General features: G+C 39.8%; 1 protein-coding gene across 2 annotated transcripts in view; it reads right to left on the bottom strand.

The window, feature by feature from the left end:
* EPHA3 (EPH receptor A3) overlaps positions 1–18,075 on the bottom strand; it is a 366,605-nt gene that overhangs the window by 59,976 nt on the left and 288,554 nt on the right. For both annotated transcript variants that reach the window (XM_037833928.1, XM_037833936.1), the window contains 2 exons: positions 15,961–16,086; positions 11,784–11,969 (listed from right to left, as the gene is read on the bottom strand). In XM_037833928.1, coding sequence (XP_037689856.1) covers positions 11,784–11,969; positions 15,961–16,086 — 312 coding nt within the window. The remainder of the gene's footprint in view (positions 1–11,783; positions 11,970–15,960; positions 16,087–18,075) is intronic.

Below are 18,075 nucleotides of genomic sequence, written 5' to 3'. Positions count from 1 at the left end.
GACCAAAAGGGGGATGTGAAAGGAAACGAAATAAGTTCAGAGGCAGAGAGATTCCAAAAGGAGTTGAGAGGTCACTCTGGTGGGCACTCTTACACACAATATAGACAAGCTTTTTTAGGTTTTAATGAATTGGAATAGCTAGCAGTAAATACCTGAAACTATCAAACTACAACCCAGAACCCATGAATCTTGAAGATGATTGTATAAAAATGTTGCTTATGAGGGATGACAATGTGATTGGGAAAGCCATATGGACCACACTCCCCTTTGTCTAGTTTATGGAGGGATGAGTAGAAAAATGGGGAAAGGAAAAACACAAACAAACAAACAAACAAAAAAGGCATCCAGTGTTCTTTTCTACTTTAATTGCTCTTTTTCACTTTAATTTTTATTCTTGTTATTTTTGTGTGCATGGTAATGAAGGTGTCAGGGATTTATTTTGGTGATGAATGCACAACTATGTGGTGGTACTATGAACAATTGAATGTATGCATTGTTTTGTATGACTGCGTAGTATGTGAATATATCTCAATACAATGAATTAAAAAAAAAAAAAGTATCCAACTAAGGCATCAACAAGAAGACACCTCACTGAAGAATGGCTAATGGGCATCCAAACACCTTTGTCAGCTGGGAAGGCATGTGAATGGCGTCTGATGGGCCTTTGCTCCCAGGTTGTGTTTCAAAATGACTTTCTCCAAAATATCTCTGGGCTTCCTCCTTAGCTCCTCTCTCGCAGCTCCTATGCATCCTTGCTTCTTTCTCCCAGGGCACTTCTCTCTAAGCATCTGGGGTTCTTTCTTAGCTTCTCTGGGACAAACTCTGTGTTTCATCTCTTATTTTAGCATCTCAAACCTCCTTCTGTCTGCATCTCCAAGCATTTCCATTCGTCAGCTTTCAAAGGCTGTCTCCAAAATATCTCTCTCAGTTTCTCTTGGGGTATTTTGTCTTCTCTGCTCTCTTTGTGTGCTCTCTTTAAAGGACTCTAGTGATCTAATTAAGTCCTACCCTTAATGGACAGGGTCCACACCTCCATGGAAATAATCAATCAGAGGTCCACCCTAATCAACAGATTAATCACCTAATCCCACAAGATTGTATTAAAGAATATGGCTTTTCTGGGGAACATCATATATTCAAACCAGCACACCACCCTTCAAAAAACAGGCCAAGAAACACTTTTTTCAAGAAGTCTTTGTGAACCAATCTCACTCCATCAACTGGATATTCCTTAACACATCAAAACATTTACATTCAATTGGCATTAGTATTTATGCTTGACTTAAAGTTAATCTCTTTGCAAAGAAGAACTACTATGTTTTTATTCTCCCTTAGCCTCCTTAGGGAGGTCAGACCTGTGTCATATGTAAGTGTAATTAATTAACAAATATAATAATCTGAATGTGCTCATTTTGATTTTACAATGACAACTTTTTTCTCTCCTTTTTAGTCTCCACATCTTTTACTTTTTCTAACTGCAAAGTGTTAGACCTTCAATACAATAATGAATCAAAGGGATGATAGAAGGCTTCTTGTTCCTGCTTTAAAAGAAATGCCAATATTTCGCTATAGAATGTGAAGTTTGTTGGGACTTGTTTTAAACATATTTTATCATGCTAAGAAATTTTTCTATATAAGATATACTAAGAAAATATTTCATATTATGAAGGTTTATTTCCTGCATCTATTGAGATTGATTTTTTCTTTTACATTAATGTCGTTAACTTTTAGAATTTTTTGATGTTAAACTGACTGCATTCTTGGTGCAAACTAAACTTGGACATGACTTAATATCATTACACATTGATGACTAGGGCTTCATAATTGTTATAGAGTTATGAATTTTTGTTCATGTATGATATTGACCAGTTATTTTCCTTCTCCATAATATTCATTTATGGTTTGGTACCAAGATACTACAAGCCTTATGAGTCAGGGGTGTTCCTTTCTCTCCTATGTCTGAAAGAGTTTGTTTAAGTCCAGATTTGCTCAGACAAATTTTAAACTAATGTATAATTATAGTTTCCTCTTCTTTTGGGGATTTTTAATAGTTCATCTTGAAGTTACTCTGTATTTAAACTAGCAATCTTTAAAAGGCAGTCTTTGGACACATGCAAATCATGCTCTACCACACTTTATATATTTTAATATATAAATGAATTTATCTTTCAAAAAATCAGAAAACCATATTATCTAAATTATTGGGTAAAAAGCACAACAATGTATCTTCTAAAGTTCAAATGTAACAAATTCATCCAAGAGACATAAATGGACAAATGTTGAAGAAATAAGGAAAGCTCTTTAAACATGTAAAAATAGCTTTTCGTCTATTTGTTCTCTAGTACACCAAGCAAAGATTTTCCCAGTTTTGTTGATGTGGGCACTGTAGACATTCAAACATGTCCTGAACTCATTTGTTAAACTGCATTGATGAATACATGATAGTAACTTGTATCAACAGAGTTTCCAAAATTTATTATAGATATTTCTGTTAATTATTAGTAAAATAAACACAGCATATATATATATTTTACTCTGTTATTAGTAAAATGAACACTGAGTATAACATGGGCAATAACACCCTTGAGACAAGTACAGAAGAAATCTTACAGGGAAGCAAACAGGAAATAGCAAGAATGTGGCATTGTCACCAAAGAATGAAGTTTTTTTTCCAGAAAAGTTTCCTTATTACATATTTGGGGAGTCAGGAGGCACAAACCAATGATTAAGCTTTAGATGTAAAGTAGACATGCAGGCCAGTGTAGAAATTTTTTAATTATGAGAAATCCTCTTAATGATCTGTCCCATGACATTTCCTCTGGAAGAACCCTCAATACTGCAACGCTACAGTTAAGTAGCATTATTACGCTTTTTTCTTAATTTTCAGAAAACAATTCCTCCAAAATAAAATAAAACAAAATAAATCCTATCCAAAACTGCGGGTGTCTGAGCTTGTACCTCGACTTACCAGGCCTGGGCCAGGGGACCTGATATCACCCCCTGGGGAGGGTAGTAGGTACGGGCGTGAGTGCCCTCTGCAGCCCCCCCGAGCCTGGGGAGCGAGGTCAGGGCAGCTCCCTTTTCCTCACCCAAAATGCCACTGGCAGGGGAGGCTTGCCGGAGGAAACCGCCTTTCTCCCAACTGCCCTTTCCCCACTTCCTTATCTTACCCACTCACTCCCTGGTGCCAAGGCCACTCCTGCCACCGCCAGCGCACATGCCCGTGGCCAGAACAACCCCCGCCCCGCTGCAACGGCTCCGGCGTTCTCTCAGAACCAATCCTAGCCCCTATCCCTTCAATATTGCCATTTAAGGCTGCTTCACCTCCTTTCCAGCCCTGCCCTTCTTACCAGCCTATATAACCTGTAATCACCCCTGAATAAATCTCTTTGGCGCATACTCCTACTGGATGAAGAGTGTCTTGTCCCTATCGCCGCCCTCCATACCTTGCACGCCTCCCGCCGAGGACCCCGGCCACGTCCTCCGCCTCGCCCTCGCCTCCGGGAAAGAGCCCCCGCCGCCGGTACCCTTTAAGCAGCCCCGAGAGCTGAGGGCTTAGCTACCGGCCGCCCCTCCCCCTAGAAGCAGTAACCGCGACCGCAACTGGTGCCCCGTGTGAGGAACGTCTCCACACAACAGTTCAGCAGGTCGATCGCTCGCCCGGACGCCTCTCCAGCTTCCCGTTTCCTCGCCTGCAAGGTAGGGCCGCCTCTCCTTCGCCGCTTCTGGAGCCGTGGGAGGTTCACTGCTCCGAAGCCGCTCATCCCTTCCCCCACGCTCTCTTCATCCAGTAGGAACTCCTCCCTTCCCCCACGCTCTCTTCGTCCTCTTGTATGCGCACTTCTATGACCCCCGTTTCTCCTAACGCTCTCCCTCTTCCCCTCCATTACTTTGCTGTAGTTCTTTGTATTTTTATTTCCTCATTTGGTGCCGTGTGCCTCTTTGCAACCGCCCCCCTCGACTGCTCCCGTTGCCAAAGGGCACTGCTTTCCGCTCTCGCCGTCTCCTTCGGCCTCAAGGCCACAGTTTATCTCATTCTCTCTGCTCGGTAAACAACTCCTCCTCCTCCTCCCCGCCAGCCGGGCAGGCCCGGCTCAGGAGCAATCCCCCCTCCTCCCCCCTCAGCTATGGGTAATCGTATATCTACATGTCAGGCACCTCAAGTTCGTGCTCTAGCGGGTCTCCTAGACACGCATAGCTGTAAAGTGTCTGTCCGGCAGCTGCAGGTGTACTGGGACCTCCTGCTGCCCTTTAACCCATGGCTCACCACTTGCCATCTTTGGGACCCTGTTACTTATGATCGTCTTATTGATCGAGTCACTAATGCCATGGAACATGAGAGCAAGCGCTTCCCTCCCGGCTTGCTCCCCACCTTGATAACCATCCGCTCCTGCCTTCAAGGCTCCCTCCCCCCTGATCCAGGCCCCGTTAAATCCAAGCGATGACATCAGCCCTAAGCTGGGCCGGAAACCGCATATGCTTTACCCCGCCCTTCCACAGGGCGGAGTTAGTCCACCATCTTATGCCTTTGGCCCCACCCTTTCACAGGGCGGGGCTGATCCACCATCTTGTATCTTAGCCACGCCCACCGCGCCGCCATCTTGCGACGCTTGGGGCCTCCCGCTCCCGCCTCCCCCTTCGGCGAGCTCCCCCTCGGAGCCGCTACCGGCAGCTGCCGCCGCTCCTCCCACCCCGCCAACTAACAACCCCTGGCTGCCTTCTACACCTCAAGGCAACCCTTGGGGCAACGCTCCCCCTACCCCCACTCCCGCGCCAAGCCTTCTGCAAGCGCGTCCTCCTTTCTCTCGTGCTTTTCGCTGCTTTCCTCTTAACCTTGCCCCCACCCCACAGAAACCGTATGACTGGTATCCCATTGACTCAGATACTATCAAGCAACTTCGCAGGGCCGTCAAGGAGGACGGGTTAGGTAGCCCATACGCTTCCCAAATACTGCAGGATCTCGGCATGGACTATTGCATCCCCCAAGACTGGGCCTCGCTTGCCCGTTCCATTCTTAACCCCGGTCAGTTTGTTGACTGGCGTGCTCACTTCCAGGCAGAAGCTGCTCAGCAAAGTGAGCAAGACGCAGCCCTTGGAGTCTATCATCCCCCTGAAGCCTATATGGGCACTGGAGCGTTTCTAAACGCATCTGCCTATGTTAATACGCCTGCCGCCTTTTGGCCTATCCTTTGGGGAATCGCCTTACGCGCGTTTGCCAACTGTTCTGCCTGTCGGCCTAATAAATTCACCAAGCTCTTCCAGGAGCCGAGTAAGCCTTTCGCCACCTTTGTCTCCAGAGTCGAAGAAACCTGCGCTCAAAAGGTAAGTAATCCCCAGGCCCAATATTACATGTGCCCATCCTCAAATCCTGGAAAATCGTACTGTAATTCCCCCAACGAGTACTACTGTGCATACTGGGGGTGTGAAACATTAGCCAATAATTGAAAGCCTCCTGTTCCTAATCATTACCTTACCCTAAAGTGAGCCCCTACAGGGTGCAAACTCCCTACTGTTAACTGGCTCGGCCAAGAAAGTAAGGAATCCTGCACACATCTTAATCTTACAGTGCAGCTCCCCACTGATCCCTCCTGGTTACTCAGTCAAACTTGGGGCTTCAAAATCTATAAGAAAGGAACCAACCGAGGATCACTTATTCTAACAAAGAAGGAGGCTGTAAGCCAACCATACCAAAATACTGCTTTAAAAACACCCTCTGGCATAGGTCCCAATAAAGTCATTAACCCCCTTTTTCCACAGCCCTCCAGCCGCACCTTAGCTCCGGCTAAACGCACTTCAACTACATCTCAAACCCCACCACCCCAGCTTCCTTTGCCCCCTTCTCGTTATTCCTCTCCCCTCCTCAGCCTCATCCAAGCCGCCTTTTCCTCAGTGAATTCCTCCAACCCCAATTTTACCTCCTCTTGTTGGCTTTGCCTCTCCACCTCTTCCTCTCTATACGAGCCCGTTGCCTCCAACCTCTCCTTTTCAGAAAGCACAGAAAACAGCCCCTTGGAATGCAATTGGAATACCTCTGCCGTCCCCCTGACCTTTCATTCAGTCTCCTATACGGGAAAGTGCGTCCGCCCTCGCTCCAGTAACTCTCCCGACCTCACTGCCTGTGCCAGCTATTCATCTCCCAGCAGCTCGGCAAAATTTCTCATTCCTCATAACTCCTCCCAATGGCTCTGCTCCTCTACAGGACTTACCCCCTGTCTCAGCACGAATGTCATCAATGAATATAAAGAAACTTGCCTCCTAATTGTCCTTATCCCTAGGGTCTTATACCACAGCGAAGAAGACTTCTTCCTCCGTCTGGAAAAAACTGCGGCTCCTGCCCCACTACAAAAGCGAGAGCCCATCACCGTCCTTACAATTGCCTCCCTCCTAGGTCTTGCCGGCGCTGGTACCGGAATCGCTGCACTAGCCAGTCAAGACTCCGCCCTATCTCACCTCAGGGCGGCTGTTGACGAAGACATTCATCACTTACAAAATGCTATTCACCATCTAAAAAATTCTGTCAATTCCCTCTCTGAGGTAGTGCTCCAAAACCGCCGAGGTCTTGACCTTCTCCTCCTCAAAGAAGGAGGCCTCTGCGCCGCCCTAGGAGAAGAGTGCTGTGTTTATGCCAATTCCACAGGTCTCGTCGAGGACAGCCTGAAAAGAGTCCGAGAGGGACTGGAAAAGCGTAAAAGAGATCGTGAAGCCACCAGTTATTGGTCCAGTTTTTTCACTCCCATCCTCCCATACATCCTTCCTTTTCTTGGCCCCCTATTAATAATTATTCTAGCTCTCATCTTAGGACCCTGCCTCATCCGCAAAATTGTCCAGCTTGTAAGAAAACAAACGGATGCCATTTTTTCCTCGTTCGTGCAAATCCAGTATCAGCGACTCGCCACCTCTGACGCCCCCCGCTCCAAGATAACAACCAACCCTCCGCGACCTCAACGCCACCGGTCGACTCGCCAACCGCGAGGCCCTTCTCAATCACCTGAACATCGTTCTCACCTCGAATTCCAGCTTCTCTGAACCCCTGAACTTTAAACCCCTCACCTTCGCCCAGCCCGCTGCAGCGAAGCCATTGTCAAGCGCCCAGGCACCACACCAACACTGAGCTCCAGCCTCGCTGAACCACCGTCAACCCCTTTTTTCCCTTCCCTAACCTCCCCCTTCCCTCACCCTTAGCGGGCCTCTCCGGTAAAGCCTCTTCCTCTAATTAGAAAAGAAAGGGGAATTGCGGGTGTCTGAGCTTGTACCTCGACTTACCAGGCCTGGGCCAGGGGACCTGATATCACCCCCTGGGGAGGGTAGTAGGTACGGGCGTGAGTGCCCTCTGCAGCCCCCCCGAGCCTGGGGAGCGAGGTCAGGGCAGCTCCCTTTTCCTCACCCAAAATGCCACTGGCAGGGGAGGCTTGCCGGAGGAAACCGCCTTTCTCCCAACTGCCCTTTCCCCACTTCCTTATCTTACCCACTCACTCCCTGGTGCCAAGGCCACTCCTGCCACTGCCAGCGCGCATGCCCGTGGCCAGAACAACCCCCGCCCCGCTGCAACGGCTCCGGCGTTCTCTCAGAACCAATCCTAGCCCCTATCCCTTCAATATTGCCATTTAAGGCTGCTTCACCTCCTTTCCAGCCCTGCCCTTCTTACCAGCCTATATAACCTGTAATCACCCCTGAATAAATCTCTTTGGCGCATACTCCTACTGGATGAAGAGTGTCTTGTCCCTATCGCCGCCCTCCATACCTTGCACGCCTCCCGCCGAGGACCCCGGCCACGTCCTCCGCCTCGCCCTCGCCTCCGGGAAAGAGCCCCCGCCGCCGGTACCCTTTAAGCAGCCCCGAGAGCTGAGGGCTTAGCTACCGGCCGCCCCTCCCCCTAGAAGCAGTAACCGCGACCGCACAAAACAATTCTTTCCATTTCACTAGGTGAAAAGTAGCCAACAGAAGGTCTTCTTGGGAACTGAACATCATTTGACTAATGGTGTGATGGCAGAAATATCAAACATTTGTTAAAAACAAGTTCCATCTTTTTGAACTTCAACTAAAATTGATAACACATGTTAGTACCTAGTTCTGAGCAGAAAATTTGCCCCAGCTTTCTGTTATTTTGAAGATCAGAGACCCTCTCACTTTCTCTTTTTTAAGACCATCAAGCTCAAAACATACCATTAAAATTGTTTACAGTTCAATTCAAATAAACGAAAATATAATGATTGAATAAAGAACTTTCCCTAAGTGATTTGAAAAGGATACTTTATATTATATACAATGTTTCAAATCACACAATAACAAGAATCAAAAATTACCTTTGGGGAAAAAAAATTAGTTTCAAGAATGTTATTCTTCTACACATCCAGATTCACTAATAAAATTTCCCCAAGCTCAACCATAAGTGGTTGTGGATCTGCATATCTCTTTACCACTTAACAATGCAGTCTTATGTAGTCTCACTTGATCTTTAAAATATCTGGAAATAGCAAGGGAGTGCTGTTAATTCCATGTTACAGATAAGGAAAGTGAGCCTCTGTGAGTGGTTGGATTTGCCAGAGGTCTCACAACCAGGAAGGTTAAGCCTAAACTTGTACTCTGGCCTTCTAATTCTTAATCAGATGCTGATATTCATGTTTTCCTTCTATAAACACAATTTTGTTCCTTAAATTATAAAGTTTTCATCATCCTAGTAGCATGTGTGTGCATGTGAGTTTTTCCAAACTCTGAAGGTAGATTGTTTTAGAAGTCATGTAGTCTTGGAAAACAAAGGAAATGTTAGGAGTGCATTAAGTAACATCTTTTAGTGACAAAATCACTGTATTTATTTATTAAGTGAAATACATTAACTTTATTCTAAGGCATTTCTATTTCTTCCCAGATTTACAGAGTGCCAAATTTAGAGCTTTTAAGTATGCCACTAAAGGAGTTCAACATCTAATTCCAGGTTTGCTACTCTATTATGTTTGTAATATATGAGATGACTGGGATTTATATAGTCAGATTTGGCAGCCTTTTGCAATGCTTATGTGACCAGGGAGATATATCACATTTAGAACTCTTACCCTAAGAATAAGGCAGTTGTAATCCATATTAGAATGTTACAGAAATAGACTTGAATAAGATGTTTAACTTACAATATCCACAATTTTTGAAGTATTTTTTTTATAAGGTATTTTTCTCTGCATTTTAATCTTGGGATTTGTTTCATGGATTTCTTTTACTGATTACCATAAACTGTATTTGATTATTACATTTTTGTCTCTAAAGAGGACAAGAAAACCTACTATAATAATTATGGTTTAATGTTGTTTATCTTTCAGTGATGCATTTATAGGAAACATCAGAATTTAAGAGGTTCCTTGCAATGAATCATAACCATAGAAATAAAGAAAAATCAACTCTTTAATAAAATATGATAGTGTATCAGTAAGCTTTCATTTCAATCTAATATTTAGTTTGTTAGTAACATTTACTTTTTCTTGGTTGTGTCAGAGAAGATGGGTTATGATTCTGTCCATGCTAAAATTGAATCATTTTCTCAATCACTTCCTGGGTAACACAAATAGTTATATAGTGGCATTTTTTAAAGATGCATTCAATTTATTGAAAGAAACACTGATAAATAAATAAATAAAGATTAAATAAAGATAAATTAATAATAAAGATTAATAAAGATAATAAAGATTAATTAATAAATAAAGATTAAATAAAGATAAATAAATAAAGATTTTTTTTTGCTAGAAGACACTGTCCTTTCATGCATTCATTCATTCATTCATCATTCATTCAATCAATCTTTTAATTATCAACAAGGGTAAATTAAGCACTTACTATGTTCCAGGTTCTTTTATAGTCACTGATTGTATCAAATAAAATGGGATTCCTGTCCTCAATGAAAGCTACCATTTTGTTTGAGGTGTTAAGGGGTATTAAATATTTCAAGAAAATTTTGGAAGTTCAAGGATTGCCTTGTAATCATCAAGTTATGAGGGTAGATAAGAATGCCTCCTAATGATCAAGTTATGGGGACAAAAGAATAATTAGAATGAAATAATAAAAAATAGAGGCCAACTGTATGTGCAGAGTTAGGAGAGAGGTGAAATCAATGTTGTCAAGTTTCCAGCACTGTCAGTAGCACTTATTACATAGGCAAGCTATTTAAACTTTTACAGATCTGTTTACTCAAATGTAAAATATCATATCTAATTCACAAGATAGTTGTAAGAATGAAATAATGTCCATGGTGCAATGTCTGGCACATAATAGGTACTACATAAAGAAAAAATTGTGAAAATGTAGTTATTAAGGAAAGGGCTGCTTCAGTACAACTGAGTTTTCTCCCATCGGTGGGTTCAAGGACTGATGAACAACCACATGGTGAGAATATTATACAGGAGATTAAATGCTTAATGACTAATGAAACCCCTTGAGACTTGATTCTATAGTTTCATGGATATAAAGATAAAGCATAATCTTTGCTCTGAAGGAACTAAGGATTCATATTTTCCCAACCCTTACTACCACTATGTATTTATTATTAATTTAAAAAATGAAAAAAAGTACTTCTCATCAGAAAATTTGCAGTATTATCGTTAGCATAGTCTGATTTTTTTCACAGAGAAAATAAATCTTACAAGACTTAGCATGGTCTTACAATATATGATTAAATTCTTAAATCCACTTATTACATATGGAAATCTTACAATATATGATTAAATTCTTAAATCCACTTATTACATATGGAAATCTAAAGGAAATCAACATATATTTCAATTATACCATGCTCTTTTGAGGAAGGACTTGCCTTTTAGTCACACTAAGATGAGAATAGGTACTAGTGCCATTTGGAAACCACTCTATATGATCCTAAAGAAAAATATCATTGTTGAGAACATAATGTGTAATGTCTGTTGGCAACCATAGCATATGTAAATGTGGTGCCAATGAATTATCCCCTAAAGGATAGCAAATTTCCAGCCATATGTTGTCTTTCATTCTATGAAGCTTGCTGCCAATTTAGTTTATTCTTCACCCTGCGCTCCAAACTCTTGAGGAAAAAAAAACATCCTCTTGAGCATTCTCAAGAGGTTTTCATAGATTGGAGCCAAAACTCACAAATCTGCCTCATGGGATCCCTTTTGAGCCTGGCTGGAGAAACCATCATAGAAATAAGTTCAGACTTCCATTACAAGCTATGAGTCAGGACTTCCCAGAGCAATCAAAAATCCATCTGGGACCCTAGATCAGAACAATTTGAAATCCACAGAGAACTGAGAAAAGTCTTTGGGGCTACTGTGATACCAATCTTTAGAGCTCAAAAGTATTCCCAAGACTTCCAAAATTTTCTTAAATTCCAGGGGTATATTTGGAGCCTTACGAAGCTGGTGAACAGTAAAAGAAAAGGCAGCCAGCTGAGAATTTCCAGCAGTACCTGTTAAACTTAAAGTCATTGTTTTTCCTTGCTACTCTACATGACAGAAAGATCTCCATAATTCTCTTCTTAACTGTCTTTTAATCAGCATGTCATAATATAGTCCAATGTCTAGCTCCTAATGGTTTTTAAAAAGCTTTTTATAGTATAGAATTGCACTCAATAGACTACCAGGTAAATATTTCTGCTCTGTTTTCAAAGAAAGACATGCTAATTCTAAACTGGTCTTTATATTAGGACTGAAATATATTTACTAAACTAACTCTTGCTTATGAAAAATGTGAAGAAAAAAAGATCAGAACTCTTAAATAATTAAACAATCACTGCTCAGCATACACAAAAGCAGTCTTAAGACTTTCCTTACTTTTAGTAACAACTCCCTCAAGTCGAATGATATTGGGATGGTCAAATTGTCCCATAATGCTTGCTTCTCCCAGGAAGTCTCTCCTCTGCTTTTCTGTGTAGCCCACTTTCAGAGTCTTGATGGCCACTGAAATCTCTTTTTTTGAAGGAAGTTTTAAGCGTCCACTGCACACTTCTCCAAATTCACCTATTAAAATAGAAAAGAACAACAGCAAAACATAAGGAACTATATAATTAAAAAAAAAAAAAATCCCTGGAGAGCAACTGTTTTCTCTTAACAATCCCATTAAAAATATTTACATCTTTTACCTGCATGATATACCCAGTAGGGCCTCCAAATTATTCTGTAAAATGATAATCTGAGAATCCCTAGGTAACTCGAGTACATCTACATTCTGGTGGAAAATTAGCCCTGCGGGAAGCCACAGATATTTTGAAGTACTACAGTATGACAAATGCAATATGAAAGAACAAGAGGAAAGTTGAAAGCTGTATCAGACTTTTCACCCCTTGTTCTTATGGCTAGCCTTTTCTCAGGGTAATCAACAGCCCAACACAGATATTATGAGTTAAGCATTTGACTAAATTTCAGAATTTTAACTTTTCTGTTTTTACTAAGAAGGCCAATTTGGCTTACATTCAGACTCTCTGGAAAATGAGAAACAGCCATCTATTGTCAATTCACTTTATTGAAGTATTGGTATGTTGCATTATTGACATACTAGCTGTAAAGATTTTCAGCTTCCAAGAGAAGACTACACAACAATATTAAACATATAACATAGCAATCTTATATCTGTAGAACCAATCTAGAAATATTTTCTTAGATTCAATTTATTCAAGAAAAATGTTGTATTACATGTGCAATTAATCCAGAATTTGTTGAATATAGGGTGTTGCTGACTTTTAAATATTCTAATACAATGGATATACAATTTCTTAGAACTCATTTGGGCACTCCCTTCAATGTATAGTTTTATTGAGAATATTTTTGCCCATCATTCTTTCATTAGATTTTGAGCTTCCTGGGAGCAGAAGTCCTTTACATCCATCTCTCTGTTCCCCACTGCTGCCATAAAGATTGAAACAGAGTAACGCCATCCAAAGAATGTTCTTGTTCATAGAAGAAAACCTAATTGTGTGGATTATGAGATTTGTTTTCTACCACATTTGAAAAAAGAATGGATTTTAATATCAAATGAAAGTTTTCTGAAATATGCTAAGATTAATTACATGATTAATTTTTAGGCTTTCTATGGAATTGAATGATACTGCTAGTCCAACCTTCTCACTGTGAGTTTATCTACCAGCTTCATGCCCCACGTGTCAGCCAGAGAGAAGGTGGCAAGAAGTAATATGCTTCTTCTCTCTAATTTTTTGTGCAGGTGATTGAAATTGACCCATACAAACAGTGGGTTGTCCTACTGATTTACCTAACGCATCACTAGAAAGGCTTTGCTTCTCTCCAAGAATCTCCGACCCCCTTCAGACTTCAACCCTTTCTTAGGAATCCAGTCTTGCCACTGCCCTCAAAACAATGATTGTAACTTGGCAACATTACTTAAGATCCCAAAGCAAATATTCATGAATTTAATACACATTGATCAATGGGCAACAGTGTGACATACACAGAGAAAATCACAGAGATGTAGTGGTAAACAAGACAATACTTGTAGCTTGAGTATTCCTTAGGGTGGTAGGGAGAATTGAGGGACAGAACTTGAGACCATGCATTAATCTTTCTAAAATCTAAGGGAGAATGTCAATATAGATGTGGGAATATTATGAGGGAGACAAGTTCTGATGCAAAGCCAATCATTGCTATAATTTGGAAGCAAGAATAAGAATTTCTGTCTTTACACATTCTGGAAAGCCACAGTTCACTTGGTGTAAAAATTAAGTGTGGGTATACAAGAAGGCATCCATAAAGAACTTCCATTTTCTGAAAGTTCTGTCACTGTCATCAGTCAATACTATGTATTGGATAGTGCTTTAACCAATAGGTCATCACCAATTATTCTAAGTGGTAAGACACTTGTCACTCTCCTGGATAGGTAGTACAGAGCTATAGGTAGAAGCATGGATTATGGACCCTGATTGCCTCTACACTAGTTTCAAAGTCCACTATTGTTACAGTAACTGGAACATAATAAAAATATATATTGAGCAATACTGGGGTAACAGCTCAGAACTATATATGAATTATCTCATTTAATCCTTGCAAAAATCCTACAAAAAAGCATAATGTGATCTTCAGCGGCCAGCATGGATTGCAATGTTGGGAGAACAAGACTCAAATTTGGTTTCCCACTTAATAGCAGTGTGAACATGGAATTTGAAAACCTTTCAGCTTTTGTTTCCTCATCTGCAGAAATAGAGAAAATACTTCTCTAAAATGGCCAATAAAATTAAATAGCACATGAATGCCTAGCATAGCATAGGGGCTTAATGAAAATTTTATTCCTCGAAAAATTCTATTTAATACTTGAAGTAATGGTTGGATTGGGGAATAAAATTAGGAATTAGTCATACTTAATTCCTCATTAATAAAATTTTATTAATGTGAGAAAGTTAATTTCATGCCTCCATTTTAATTTTTGTCATTTGCAAATTTACCTTTTACAAACAAAATAGGGACAGTTTTATTACTCTTAATGGGGCAAATGGCAACATTGTCAGCAAAACCTTGAAATAGGGTATATGTGTAGTTATTTACAAATGTATTTGAAGAGAGAAAGGAAGAAGAGGCTCTATTCTAATCTTTAGTGAGCATAAAGTCATTGTTAGGTGACTCAGTGTAGGTAGATCACTCCCTATCTCACCATTTTAAATGAATGTGCTTTGTTTCATGCAACTGTGCTTCGGATTTCTGAATCTGTCAATATCATCTGCACATACAAGGTTTTACTTATAGATTTCAGAGTAAGGTGATAATATGTTTGTCTGGCCTTCAGTATATTGGCTGAGTATTAAGTTTTTCCTCCTTTCATCAGATTCTCCAACTGAGTGTGCAAAGTCCTTGTGCTGCATAAGCTACTGCAGCTTCCCTGCTGGAGAACAGTGCACTCTTGTGGGGCAACATAAAAACCAGGAAGAAAAAAAAAAGTTTTTACAATGGAGCAGTTTACTATTATAATAATAGTAAGTTATTATTATTATTATTATTATTGTGTTCTTTAGATACTATGAATTATTCAGTTTGTTCTCCTTGAATTCTAAATACTGTTTTGGTGTATAGAGAAAGAAAACAAAATTTCCTGCTCTCCCATGTAAAGAAACAGTCATAAATATTGTACTTGCAGAAGATATAATCAGATATGTTATACATAATCCAATGAACTAATTTCTCAATCTTTAATTCTAATTCTTGCATCAACATAGAAATATGGAAGGATGAGATGAGAGTATAAAATTATTGCTAAGTATGGTTTATTTTTACTTTTAAATATTGTTTTATTCCCATGCACAACTGCATATATTGTGGCTGTACATGTGCTTACGTGTAATGGTAGAAAATACTATTATTTTGCAAATGCCGGTAGTTTTTACTGAAAATATGAAATTGCCATTAATAACCACTCCACAGGTGTTAATGAATTTATGACTGGGCCTATATAAAGTCTATATAAAGTTAAAGGAAAGTATTAAAGTGGAGCAGTTCATATTTTATTTAAAATAACCATGCAAAATATTGATGATCAAATTTGTATAAAATGCATCATTTATGATTTTATTTTTTGCCTTTTTTTTTTTTAATTCCAAAGGGAATGCTAAAATTACCTTTTTTCTACAAGTCAAAATATTCATTTGCTGGTCTTTTAAAATAGGACACACTTTTATCCTATTAACCCTATTTAACCAAACAGGCTTTATGACACATGATCAGCGTAGCCATGGGAAAACTGAGTTGTTTCTGCTGCCGCCTCTGAAATTCAATAAATTAAAAGCCAGCCATGGTCTGTGAGTCTGTAAGTCTGGCACCTTTGAAATCATTGCATTCCATTAAATACCTCTTCATTTATTTATTGCCTACCTTTGATCTTGAAATTAGAAAATGTCTTTTTCAATAGCAATATACTTAGTCCTGAGAACCCGAGCAGTCTGTCAGCATTCTTATTCATAGTTGTAAACTTGTCATTGATACACTAGGTTTGCAGTGGGACTATTATGGTTGTTACCTGCTCCAACAACTTTGTCAATGGATATGTTGGTGGCATCCAATTCCTTGGCAAACTCATGAACTGCTTGGGTAGGGTCTTCGTAAGTATGTGGGTCGACATAAGTCCTGAGACCTGGAAGTTTTACTGTTTAAGGGAAGAAAGGCATTATTACAGGTAGAGTCATAAAACTTTTACTGAACAAATTTTATGTTAAAAACATTAGTGGTTAAAAATAAATTCTCATCCCAGTAAAGTGCATCAACAATTAAGTTGGCAAAGAGAGACGTTGGACTAAATGTTGAACAATTTTATAAAAAGAAATTCCCTGTAATGAAACACAAGGAGAAACCACAAGAGCAGCTTTCTCTGCAAAAAGCAGCTGATCAAGGAAGGGATCTTAAAGAGGAGAAGACAGTTCAGAATTGAACAGTCTAATAATTATTAACAGCCCAATGATTAGCTACTAGTAGCACCACTGAGTGAACGTAATCATGCCATTTTCACACTTATGATTCAATGAACACTGTGGTAACCAAATCTCTATTACAGTACAAACTGACAGTAGAATAAAATATTTGAAATTGCTACTTTCCATACATGCAGGCTGTATGGTGGATATAATTACAGATAAATTAACTAAAGGATAGAAAATGGAATATCTTCTGTCTGACACTATTTTGTTTTTATTAATTTTCAAAACCAAGATGCCTCGCTGCAATTATAGATCTACTATAAGCTGCCTATATATTTATATTATCAACTAACTAAAATCTTCATGTGCAGCTCTTCAACATAAAGACAGTATAGTTATTGTCTATAAGTTTGATAATGCAGCTAAGGAAATCAATTCCAAACATAAATCATATTTATAACTTATTAAATATAAATCTTCTTAATAATATGTTTATTTATCAAAACATTCTGTAGCTGAACATTTTTCATAATGTCCTGTAATTAAAATATTATAGCCAAATCACTGTCTGCATGCAGGAGAGTCATTTTGGATTTAATATAATATTAATAAGATTCCTTTTAGGAAAAGTTCACATTAAAGATAATTTGGAATGTTAAATAAACTAAATTTCTCTGAAAGAGAACTACATTTTTAAAAAAGGGGGAGTCCATTTCTCACTAAGCCCACTCAGCAAGTGAACTCACTGCCCTCCCTGCTATGTGGGTCCTGACTCCCAGGGGTGTGAATCCCCCTGGCAATGCTGGATATGACCCCTGGAGATGAGCCTGGACCCAGCACTGTGGGATTGAGAGGGTCTTCTTGACCAAAGGTGGGGAAGAGAGATGAAACAAAATAAGGCTCCAGTGGCTGACAGATTTTGAATGGAGTGGAGAGGTCACTCTGGAGGTATTCTTATGTGTTATATAGATATCACCTTTTAGTCTTTAGTGTGTTAGAATGGCTAGAGGGAAATACCTGAAGCTGTCAAACTGCAACCTAGTGTCCTTGATTCTTGAAGACTGTTGTCTAACTATGTAGATTGCACAGTGTGACTGTGTGACTGTGAAAAAAAACCTTGCGGTTCGCACTCCCTTTATCCAACATATGGGCAGATGAGTGGAAAAATGAAGACAAAAATTAGATGAAGAACAGGGTGGGATGGAGGGGATGGAAAGAGTTAGGGGTTCTTTTGGCTTTTATTTTTATTTTGGAGTAAGGAAAAGTTTCAAAAATTTGTTCTAGTGATGAACGCACAACTGTGTGATGATGCTGTGAATGACTGTTCACTGTGGAGGACTGTAGGGTGTGTGAATACATCTCAATTAAATTGTATTAAAAAAGTAAATGAACAATGGGGGGAGAAGGGGAATGGGATGTTTTGGGTGTACTTCTTTATTTTAATTTTTATTTTATTTTTTGGAGTCATGAAAATGTTCAAAGTTTGATTGTGGTGATGAAAGCACAACTATATGACGATACTGTGAACAATGATTGTACATTTTGACTGTACGTTATGTGATTATTGCTCAATAAAATTGCATTTAAAAAGGGGGGGGAGCCTAAAATCTATTAAAGGGAATAAATATACTCTAACATTGAAAGAAATTGCAATTTAATTCCCATAGCATATCTATTATAGTACTGATTTTACTTCTAACTTTAGTGATAAATATTAGTAA

The sequence above is a fragment of the Choloepus didactylus genome, chromosome 1 (assembly GCF_015220235.1).
Source record: "Choloepus didactylus isolate mChoDid1 chromosome 1, mChoDid1.pri, whole genome shotgun sequence".
Lineage (NCBI taxonomy): Eukaryota > Metazoa > Chordata > Mammalia > Pilosa > Megalonychidae > Choloepus > Choloepus didactylus.
The sequence above is the reverse complement of the archived record's forward strand: the minus strand, read 5'-3'. Positions and strand labels throughout refer to the sequence as shown.